This window comes from Pelodiscus sinensis, chromosome 2 (genome assembly GCF_049634645.1).
Source record: "Pelodiscus sinensis isolate JC-2024 chromosome 2, ASM4963464v1, whole genome shotgun sequence".
NCBI classification, from domain to species: Eukaryota; Metazoa; Chordata; order Testudines; family Trionychidae; genus Pelodiscus; species Pelodiscus sinensis.
In genome coordinates this window covers 64,488,393-64,500,499 of record NC_134712.1, presented here as the reverse complement: position 1 = coordinate 64,500,499, position 12,107 = coordinate 64,488,393, and the positions used below count along the sequence as shown (strand labels likewise).

At 44.6% G+C, this 12,107-nt stretch overlaps 1 protein-coding gene across 6 annotated transcripts in view; it reads left to right on the top strand.

Moving 5' to 3' along the window:
* LYN (LYN proto-oncogene, Src family tyrosine kinase) overlaps positions 1–12,107 on the top strand; it is an 89,476-nt gene that overhangs the window by 66,673 nt on the left and 10,696 nt on the right. For all 6 annotated transcript variants that reach the window (XM_075920679.1, XM_075920678.1, XM_075920676.1 and 3 more), the window contains exon 12: positions 3,155–3,286. In XM_075920679.1, coding sequence (XP_075776794.1) covers positions 3,155–3,286 — 132 coding nt within the window. The remainder of the gene's footprint in view (positions 1–3,154; positions 3,287–12,107) is intronic.

Sequence of the window (12,107 nt, the reverse complement as noted above, 5' to 3'; positions counted from 1 at the left end):
AAGACAATGATCAAGCGATTTGTCTCCTGCCATGCCTCTCCAGCCTCTGACAAACAGAGGCCAGGGATACCATTTTATCCCCTGGCTAATAGCCTTTTATGAACCTAACCTCCATGAAATTATCTAGCTTCTCTTTAAACTCTGTTATAGTCCTAGCCTTCACAGCCTCCTCTGGCAAGGAGTTCCACGGGTTGACTGTGCACTGTGTGAAGAAGAACTTTCTTTTATTAGTTTTAAACCTGCTACCCATTAATTTCATTTGGTGTCCTCTAGTTCTTATATTATGGGAACAAGTAAATAACTTTTCTTTATTCACCCTCTCCACACCACTCATGATTTTATATACCTCTATCATAGCATCTGTATAATGTTCAGTCCGTAATGAAAGAGGTGCCAGAACACAAGCAATTTTTTTACATTGATTTAGGAAGCCTGAAGATGCCAAAGCTATGACTTACCAAGCCTAAAGGTGCCAAGACTCAGTCCTGGCAAGCCCCACAAATCAAGCACTGCATCTATCCAATACCTCATGGACCGAAAGAGCTGCTACAGGTTGAGCCTCTCCAATCCAGCACTCTCTGGTCTGGCAACATTCATGGTCAGGCATGATTTTAATTACCTGGATGTCCACTTATGATGGGAGTGGCCAAGTTTCCCACGGTCCCATAAAGTTTTTTATAACCACCAGTCCTGGCTCACAGAGCTCTGTGCTGTTAGTCAGCTCTAATTTACCCCTGAATGTCTTCTAAGAGCCCCATGAGCAGTGAAAGTGTTGGTAATGCTGCTGGTTCGGCAAATTCTCTGGTTCAGCACTGGTCAGGTCCTGAGGGTATGTCTACACTACAGCACTAATTTGAACTAACTTAATTCGAATTAGTTAATTTGAAATAAGCTAATTCGAATTATTGCATCTAGACCTAAAAACTGATTCAAATTAGCGTTTTGCTAATTCGAACTAGCATGTCCACATTGAGTGGACCCTGACCTGAAGTTAAGGATGGCCGGAACCAGTGCCGGCAGGGCATCAGGTTAGGACTGAGAGTGTGGAGCTGCTGCCTCAGGCTAGCCGAGGGCTGTACTTAAAGGGACCCAACCCCCACCCCGGACAGACAGTTCTAAGAGTTCCCCGCTTGCTTGTCTAACTCGATGAGGGACAGCAAAGCAGTCCTGTCTTGGAGTGCCCTGAGTGCCCACACTCAGCACATCACAGCACTAGGCCATCAGCCTGGCTGCACTTGCTGCAGGCTGCCATCCGGGGGGGGGGGGGGGGGGGGGAGTCAATCGGGGGGCTGTCAGGATCCAGGAGGCCCTGCAGGAGAGCTTCCACCCCGAGGAGCCCGCAGAGCCACCCCAGTCCTCCCCATCGGGGGCTCGTGCCCCATTCCTCCCTCATCTCCTTCTACTTACCTCTCCCTAGTCCCCCCTTCCTGATGTAAAAAATAAAGGACACGTGTGTTCAAAAATAGAAACTCTCTTTATATAACAAAACTGGGGGGGGATTAATCTCTGGGGAGACTGGAAAAAGGAGGTGGGAGAGGGGAAGAGAGAGGGTGGGAGAGGGGAAGGGGAAACCTGGGAGGAGGGAGCTGGAAGGGGAAAGCCAGGGGAAGGAGGAGGAGGGGAAGTATAAAACTATGGTACGCCATATCTTCAGTCCTGTATACAGATGTAGTCTCCTCACCTCAAAAAAGATATTTTGGCCTTGGAAAGGATTCAGAAAAGGGCAACTACAATGATTAGGGGTTTGGAACATGTCCCATATGAAGAGAGGCTAAGGAGACTGGGACTTTTCAGCTTAGAAAAGAGAAGACTGAGGGGTGATATGAAATCATGAGTGGTGTGGAGAGGGTAAATAACGAAAAGTTCTTCATTAGTTCCCATAATAGAAGGACTAGAGGACACCAAAATGAACCGGTAGCAGGCTTAAAACTAATAAAAGAAAGTTCTTCTTCACACAGAGCATAGTCAACCTGTAGAACTCCTTGCTACAGGAGGCTGTGAAGGCTGGAACTATAACAGAGCTTAAAGAGAAGTTAGATAAATTCATGGAGGTTGGATCCATTGAGTGCTATTAGCCAGGAGTTAGGAACGGTGTCCCTGGCCTTTGTTTGTGGAAAGCTGGAGATGGATGGCACGAGACAAATCACTTGGTCATTGTCTTCGGTGCATCCCCTCCGGGGTACCTGGTGTTGGCCGCTGTCGGCAGACAGGCTACTGGGCTAGGTGGACCTTTGGTCTGACCCAGTATGGCTGTTCTTATGTTCTAAGCTCAGGGCTCAGGGTCGGGGGTCTCATTGAACCAACTTGATTTTCATGAAAACCTGCTCCTGGGTTCACATGTGGCCTTTGGTGGCCAGGCTGGCAGCTATCCTGCCCTAGACGGCCACTTTCCTGTGCCTAGTGCGGAGGTTGTGGACATTGGTGGTCTCTCCCCAAACCTCAATGAGGTCCACGATCTCTGCACTAGACCAGGCGGGCGCCCACCTCTTGCGGCCCTGGGCAGGCTCCTGGGAGCCACCAGTCTGGTCCTGGGAAGAAGCGGAGGGCTGGGTGACAGCGGGTGGCTGGCTCATGCTGTGCCAGGTGCAGGGTCTGCTGGCTGGGTTCTGGCAGGCTTGCAAGTGGCACGGGCACTGTAGCCAGACTGTGCCCCTTTAAGGGCTCCGGGGCCGGGAGGGGGGCAGAAGAGTTTCCCTGGTTTGACCCAGAGTGGCCATCAGGGCAAGCTGGGAAGGGCTAGCCTCCAACTAGTTCGAATTAAGCGGCTACACAGCCCTTAATTCAAACTACTTAATTCGAACTAGGCATTACTCCTTGTAGAATGAGGTTTACCTAGTTCGAATTAAGTGCTCCGCTAGTTCAATTTAAATTCGAACTAGCGGTTTGTATGTGTAGCCCCCTATTAAAATTAATTCAAACTAATGGCTGTTAGTTCGAATTAATTTTGTAGTGTAGACATACCCTAAGGGTGCCAGAATAAAGAGGTTCATCCTGTACTGTCTTTTTTAGTCTTCTATGATAAGGGCAGGGTTTTTTACTAAAAGGTCACTATCTACCTTATACTTAATGGAAATAATGGATAAATCTATTAGTAATTTAAATTTTTCTAGCAACGTATCTACTTGGTTAATTGATAATATATATTGTTTATTAGGTGCAAAATTCCCTATTAAATGGACAGCGCCAGAAGCAATTAACTATGGCTCCTTTACTATTAAATCTGATGTGTGGTCATTTGGAATTCTTCTGTATGAAGTTGTTACCTTTGGAAAGATCCCCTATCCAGGTATGGACGTTTATTTTTATATCATTATGTTGTATTTATATTCTGATGTTCTTTTAGGGAGTTAAAGAAAAAGGTTAACTAATGAAAAAGAGCTCATTTCTGACAAGAATGGCAGTGTTGGGGGTTTGATATGTGTATGCTGCAGGCTACCTCAAAGAATTTGAAAATTCTCAGCCATTTTATACATACGTAACACTGCGTGTAACTTTGTGGCAGCTTTAAATCAGCAAGTTATGTTAGTTCTAATTTACCCCTAAATTTCTTCTAAGAGCCCAGTAAGCAGTGGAAGTGTTGGTGATGCTGCTAGACAATAGTGACCACCTGTGGTTTGACAAATTCTCTGGTTCAGTTTAACTTAATTCTCTGGCCCATATTGGCAGCCACTTTCTTACTGGTATATAGTACCGGCCTATACCAGCCCACTTTCAACTCTAAATCTAAAATACAAATCCAGCATACTGTTGTATTCTCATGTTTTATGTACTCAAATGATGTCAAAATCGTAGTCAATGCTGAATTCCCATTATTGTCACTAAGCCTGATTTTCAATAGCTTGCTTCAAGTGGTTTAATGACAGACTAGAAGAGATATCATTACAAGTTGTGTATCATTGCTGTTTGTAGCTCCTTGAACAGGTGGAATTTCAAAGGAGACCGACAAAGCAATTCTGCTTTTACATCAACAGCCATTATATTTTATCAGCATTAGACACTACAAAACAACATAAAGGTGAAGTTTAGAGAAGTGCTGATTTTTTTTCGCATTGTAATATTGACACTTCAATATTAAGCAGCTGTGACACAGAGCTACACTGGAGGTTTCTTACCTTAGGCAGACCAGATTTATTAAGCAACCCAATGCTGATCTATTTTTCTTTTAAGATATTTTTACAAAAAAAATGCAATCTTTTAGTTGTCCTGGCTTAAGCTAACAAAAATCCTTGTATAAAGGTGATAGATATGACTAATAAAAGCCTTCACTGATGCAGAATTAAAGTTGCCTGGTGGTATCTTGCACCTTTTTGAGAATGTCAAACACAGCACAACTCAAACAGCTGGAAATCAGGAAACAGAGTGAAAGTAATGCTTATGCTAACACAAACTTAACTCTGCCAATCTGGAGCTGGCAGGAGTCCCTGAGAATTATCTGCATGCGTTGAAGCTTATGGTCATGTTAAGTTTATGTTCATGGTGTTAGGTCTAGCTGTGTGGCATGGTGGCAGGATTATTTGGAGAGGTGTGCCCTTGTGATATGAGGGCACATTGGAGAGGGGGGGTTGTGGAGGTAGCTAAGCCTTGCTTCCTGCCATCTTCCCAGTGTGAAAAGAGGTGCCCTGAGAGAGCCAGTATGCCTCATTTCAGCCATGGACTTATTGTAGGTTATGCCAATAACGCAGCACAAGTCTCTTCTCACCCTGGAGACTGTCAGCAGTGATGTGGGGTGTGAGCACATTCTATGGGTAATTGTGTTAGCTGACACCCTGTGCATAAGGGTGAAGGGACTGTAAAATTTAGCAGAGGCAGGATTGTTTGTGGCCTGGGCTCAGTGTTTGAGTAAAGGGCAGGTGTAGGTTACTCTTCAGTATGTCATACCTCAAGACAAGCTTTGCCTCAGCAGACAAAGGTATTGGTTTCTATCTCACATGGTAAAGTGCCCTATCCCGAGTGTTCTGCTCTATCTACAAAGGCAGAGTGCAAGGATAGGTGGCAGGGATGTTTTGGGGAAATGCTCAAAGAGGGCAGAGTTAAGGTTGCATCAGCACAGACTGTAACTCTTTGGTTTTCAAAAGTTAAATGTCATTTTCAGGGTTCCTAGATTCTGATATACAGACAGGGAGCAAGGAGACCATGCCCAGAGAGAAGGACCCCCTACATCCCTGCACGCGCGCGCACACACACACACGGAAAAGATCTCCCAAGAGCCTTCTAAAGCATACATCTACACACACTGGAAGATGAGCATATATATAATCTTTTTTGCATTCAAATAATTTAAAATCACAAATGTAAATCTCCTGGTTTGTATTGAAAATATAATATGAAGAGCTGGCATGTGACCAAAGTAATTGTGGGACCAGAAAACAGCTATGAAAACACAGCTTAACAAAATAATAGTAGGGTTCGATCGAGTCTGAGAACTAACACTTTAGAAAGAAACGTGGACTATTTTTGTCTTCAATAGAAATAATAAACAGATTATTCAGTTCTAGTAAGAATACCCTAAAATATTTTTATTAATAGATGAAAACTAGCTAATCTAAGGTTTTGTATGTTATCAGTTTATAAATCAGTGAAATGGTTTGAATTATATTTGACAAGTATGAAGGGAGTATAAACATACAATTGGGCAGAAAGCATTTACAGTCCAGAAAACTGGGGTTTTCTGAGCTTTATTCCTAAAGTTCAGTGGCTATTTTTCTTTCTGATAATCTTGAAGTGTTTAGTGGGATTTATAGTTACGGAAACTATTTTGAAATATAAAATGCAAGTATCTGATTTTTGTAAGCAAACAATTTGAGCCAGTTGTAAACTGTAGTTTCCCGACGATCATACACTATTTCAAATATTGGACACATTCAGTACCATTGCCTGTTGTCTGGTACACGTACCTTTCAGATCTAGATTCTTCCTCCATTACCCATAATCAGTTACCCCCTGATCATCACCAATACTGAATGTAAGAAAAATAAGAGGTTTCAACATAAGGAGTTGGTTCTGCATTCTGTCAAGTTTAACAGCTAATTTTTGTCAGCACTGCCTCAGGCTACGTCTAGGCTACCGGGTTTTTCCGGGATACCAGCGGTATCCCGGAAAAACTCCACCCCATCCAGGGAATGCATCTGCTCTTCCACTGTTTTTTGGGGGGGGGGGGGAGGAAAGGGGGGTAGAAGAGTAGATGCAGTCTTTCGGAAGCCCTGTCTTCCTCCTCCCTGAGGAAGAAGGGCTCTTCTGAAAGAGGAAGATTTTCCAAAATTTGGCCCAATGTAGACAGGCCAAATTTCAGAAAAGCCTTCTCCAAAAGAACTATCAGAAAAAGGTACTCAAATTGCAGAGCACATTGTGCATACCTTTTTCTGATAGATCACTGTAGTTTAGACATCACCTCAGATTCATAAAGTTACCATTCTGTATAAGGATGAATTTCAATTAAGTAATATGTGTTTTTAGTGAAACTGTTCATTAAGAAATATTCTACCCATAACTATATCTTTGACAATTAGAGAGACGCTGCTACTGTTCTGTATCTTTAACTTATAGCAGAATCTATGTCAACAGATCAAGCCGCATAGCTGGGAAATATTATTTATTCAGTATATGTTTGTATATGTGCTCATTCTGTTGTGTGTTGGCATGTGTACTTAAAATGTGTCATTAACCTATGTTAACTCCCCATTATTCTCTTAGAAACTCGAAATCATTTTTTAAGGGTAGGCTTTTCACAAATGAGCAGAAGCACAAAATGGGGATATTTGCTCCACACATTCAGAATGTAGATCAAGCCCTGCAAAATGATAGGCATTTGAGCCCTAATCCTGCAAGGCACTTAAGAATATGGATGGTCCTACTCACTTCTTATAAATAGGAACATTCTTAAGTGGTTTTTTTGGGGACTGGAGCCAGGGTGCTCAGCATCTTGCAGGATGAAACCCAAAGTGACCAACTGTTGTTCTTGTGAATTGACGCTCATCCATAAAGGTGCAATATCAGAGTATGCATTTAGGTTTCAAATACATGTATCATTGGCTTCCTCTCCACTTCTATTTTCCATAAATGCCTTGGCCATTGCTCTGCATTTGTGCAGCAGCAAGCAACTCTTGTCCTATGACAATATCAGATTCCACTGATATTCTCAAAAGCTACGTTGATGTAAAAGCAAGTGCATTTGCATTACCATAACTAGGACAATTTCACTGCTTTTTACCATATGGAAAACTGAATGCAAATATTAAACATTGGCCCAAACTGAGTTTTGACCTGAATTTTATAGCTGAGTTCTATTTCTGTGCTGGACTGAAACCAAATATGCAAGTATCTCTGAAATTTGGAGATGTTTGAATCTGGACCTGAAGTCTCCAACTCAGGCCTATTTCTAGTGTTAATACTTAATATATTATTTGCGGGAATTAAAATATATATTTATTTAACATATAAGAATTCAAGGAGTATAAGAAGACACCCATGCCTGTTTCTTTTCAAAAGAAAAAGCACTGGCTTATTCACTCACTAATGTACTGTGGATAGCAGAACTTTCACACATTTTATAATTGTCATTCATATAGATATTTTGAATATAAAATTACCAATTTCAGTTGTAGACTGCTTGCACTGCTTCCACTATCTTTGTGGACATAACATCCTGCTTTCCGAGGATATCTTGGCTCACTTTATGGAAATAAATGGATTTGCCTCCTCTTTGCCCCCTTTAAGACAGTATGCCGCCCCCCTCTCCCCCCAGCCCTGGTTTACACTAGGACTTCAAAATAACACACACCCCCAGGTCAAATTTATAAGCGGAACGTCCACACTACCAAGCCTGTTGTTTCAAAATAATGGGCTGTGGAATTCAAAATCTGTTCTCCTGCTTTTCATCAGGAGTAACACTAATTCTGAAATAGTTATTTCAAAATAGCAGTAGTGTGAACTCTCCAATGCTGCTATTTTGAAATAATTTCTCCCCAGAGTAATTCGAACTAATTACTCCCCAATGCTTCCTGGGGCTCTAAGTCTGAGGTAGCGCATCCACATATATGGAGCCTGCCTCCAAAGTATAGTATTTAACTCTCCTCCATATTTTCATTTGAGCATATTTTCTTTGTTCTATCCTTTGTTCTATTCCCAGCAACCTGGTATAGTACTCTTCCTGTAGTGTAGAGGCCAAACCAATGGTTTCCTTTATTTCTTACACTGTCTGAGAATCAGTTGTTAAAATATGCTATAAATACAATGTAACCCTCTCCCTTCTCTGAAATGTGCTTAGCTTTGTTCACCTCAGAAAAACCTGCTTCATTCATATTCGGATCTGCCAGCTGAGAGTACGATTTACTGACCCACTGTTTTCTGATCACCACCTTGTTAACTTCTTATGGCTCACATCCTGATCTGCTACACCAGAATAAATCCAGAATAACTCAATTGGTTATAATGGAATTGCTTCAGAAATACTCTGGTGATCTGAATCTGTCCCACTACACATTATTAGCTAACTTTTGAGTGCACTTTGATGTTTCTCCTTGCCTATTCAAGCTGCATTTTCCCCTTGCATTTCAGAGAGGGTTGCCTTCTAAGCTTATGCAGAACAGAAAATAAAGCATCTGATTCTTGTTCCCCTTTCTGGTAGGTTTGATGTGATAGAAAAGCAGCTTCTGCACACAAGCTGGGGGTATAATGTGCCTTGCAGTTCTCGTTAGTTCTGTGAAAGTGCTGCTCTGTCATTGAGATTCCTGCTACATCTGGCAATTCTCTCTGTATCAGACTAGTTCCCTGCTCCTGGAAACCTTCCTCTGGTGTCACAATTTTCACACGAGTCTTTGGTTCCTTTTGAGGTCTTAAGGGAAAGAGGGTAGCTGCAGGTTTGAAGGAACATGGAAGGATTCCCTGAAAGCTCTTCTCCCTGCTGCTTCTTTGGATTTATCCAGCTTCTGCTTGCTTTGCTTCCCTCAGGCTGTATAATAGAGAAGATGACAGAGATTATTTGTACTAGGAGGAGCAGAGGACATTATTCTTTGTCCTGTGCTCTGAAAGCATATGGCAGAGAATGAATGCTCCTATACTTAGGCACTTACTAGGTTTAACTCTCAGCTTTATCACACATTGCCTGTATGGGATTTTGGCCAAAGCATTTAATCACACTCTGCTTCAGTTCTCCCTTCTAATGATAATACTGCCTTTCCCTCTGCTGTTGTCTAGCAACACTTCAATAGTTACAGGCTGCAGCAGAATTTCTAAGAACTCTAACGTTCTTGTACATGGGGCAGATTGCCTTGAAACAGGGGTAGCAGTAGAGTGTGTGTCACAGGTTTGGGGGTCATCTGGCCAAGAGGTTCCCAACATACAGGTCTCCTCCCAACATAATATGCTACAAAATTGTCCTTATGGGGCCACAGATGGAGTGAGATGGAGAGAGGGAATAGGAGTACTTGGTACTAGGATATCAGCCTGAAAATCCATTCATAAACTTGGCTGGTTTCTAGGTTCTGTAGTGTGCCACATGGCAGGGGCAGGAAGGCATCACCTGGTTCTGTGCGTGCGGAGCATCTCCCTTGCAGTTTTGAGCCCAAGGGATGGGGTTGGGCAACTTTACACTCTTCCCACCTCCAGTCACTGCTTTGACGCCTACCAACTGGAGCTATCCACTCAGCAGAGATTTTACATGTACATTTGTACCTTTGATGAAGGCAACTAGTATTCTTCATACCTGCAGCAATTATACACAGGCACTTACAGCAGAGCTGAAATGTGTGTCCAGATCCTTTATTCGGCAGTCCCAAGCCTCTGCCACTGCACTGCCTTTTGAAGTAGATGTGCCTAATCAACTAGTCACGCATGCTAGGCTGTTAGGCTGGAAACACTGTGTAATGAATGTGTAATGAAAGTGGACAATGACTGTAGAAAGAGCTGTGCTGTGATTAAAGGAATGGGCTAGCATGTGAGACTTAGGATCTGTTCCAGACTCTGTAGTGATGTTAGGCGAGTCACAAAGCCCATACAGTTGAAGGGTGGCTGCTTTCAGAGGACTGTATAAAGACCTACCTTCAATGCTGAGAGGCGTAGGTTGAATGACACTTTTTGTAGCTGAACCATTAATTTTGGACTGAGCTGCCTTTGATTCTCGTTGTGTGTGACTTTGTCCAAGATTCTTCAATTCCCCATATTTGGCTCATGAGCAAATTGTAGGTTGTTTACCGTTCAAGAGACAATTTGGGCACATTTAAAAGCCTCGAGTGTCTCAGTTTTAGAGGGATTTTACCTCACTCAACTTGTAGTCAACAGTGTGATAAGGTAGCAAAAAGAGTCCTGGCAGGATGTTTGGGGGCCTGCAACATGGGGGAGCAATGTTGTGTTTGTGTAACACAATTCTCCAGATGAGACCTGTGTCTCTCCTGTGCATTGTAGAGTAAGGGGGGAAGCAAGCACAGGAAGTCACTTTCCTCCCCTCTAAAGGGCAGCTTCTTGAAGGACAGTATGTAGTAAGCCTGCCAATAGGAGCAGGGCCGGATTAAGGGGGGGGCTAGCCGGGCAGCTGCCCGGAGCCCCAACCTATGGGGGGCGCCTGAAGGCAGCTATAAGGGGCGCCACATGCCTGGCTGCGTAGCGCCCCTTAGAGCTGCCATCAGGCGCCACATGCCTGGGGCCATTAGGCCCGGCAGCTCTAAGAGGCACCACATGGCCCCCTGTCCCGGGCGTGCGGCGCCTGGTGGCAGCTGCAAGGTGCGCAGCGCACCGGGGGGGGGGGGGGGGGGGGGAGTTTGTACATGCGTCGCGCACCCACTGTCAGGGGTGCAGGAATGGCTCGAGCCGGCCCTGAATGGGGGGAGGATCCCAAAGGGGGCAATTACACCAGGACCTAGCGATTTAAAGGGACATAGGCTCATAGCTACCGCCACTGCTCTGTCACGCCACCCTGGGCCCTTTAAATAGCTACCGGAGAATCAGTCCTCTTGTCTCTGAGAGCTGGGGGTTGGGGTCAGAATCACAGTCCGGCAGTGCTGAGAGCTACCAGTGCCCCGGCCCCACCCGTTCCACCCAAGGCCCTGTGCCTTCCATAAATGCGGAGCCAGCCTGCCCCCTCCTCCCCCCCCCCACACACACCCCATGCCCGGGGGCTCGCAAAAACTGTTGGCTCCCCTGATACATGGCACTGAAATGGGCAGCTCAGTCCATGCCTCATTCACAGATCCTTAAAGGATTGGGGTAAAAAAGAAATGCCTGGTAGGCAGGCGCAGTGAGAGCCAGAAAAGGGGATCTGAAAGTAGGGAAATGCTGCATGCCACAGTTCTGGGAAATCATGCATTCACAGCTCTGATTCTTAAAAGGGCGAGGGCCTTTTTTTTTTGAGATGCTCCATGTCTAGGAGCCAGTGGTGTGCTTGATGTAATAGTATAGATAACATCTTTGTGTCTCCTGAGCAGTAGGCGTGAGGAGGTAGGGAACCCTGCAGTCTCACTTTCCTCAAAAACCTGCTGCACCACATACAGCATACCCAGGCATGGGGGATAACAAAAGGGTAGCTGACTGTGGGTAGGGACGGTGCAGTAGCGGGAAGGAGGACAGGTCTCCCACTCTACCTCATTGTGGAAGAAAGGATTGTCTCAGTGAGGCAGAGGCAAAGCCAGGCTCCCCTTGGTACCGTTCGTTGCTAACTATGGGACAGTGAGGTATGCCTAGCGCTCTTACACAGATGCCTCAGTTAAGCCTTCTGCCTTTCTAGCCCAGGGGAGCTGAGGAGCCCAGCAGGTCCCTCAGGCAGGTTGCCTGCCCTCCACACCTCCAACGCTCAAAGTGGACAGCTGTAGGGGCCATGAGCTCTGAGGGTGGTTCTACTAGTTGTGTCATTGTCTTTGAGACATTCCACAACTAGCAAGCTGTGAGTGCAGGGGCTCAGCTCTCCCCTGTGTTCTTAGTGATCTTTTGCATGGAGTAGTTTAATGTCCAACATAAAACGTTGGCAATCCAGCCACAGGGGGAGACTTTGCTGTAACCTTAAGTCTGCCCTTTTACTTTACCCTCCCTAACTCAACCTGCCATTTACTAGAGCCCAGCGAAATTCTAACTCCGTACTTGCACTCTCACAGTTCTGAGGACCCACGGTGCAGCAAACAGGC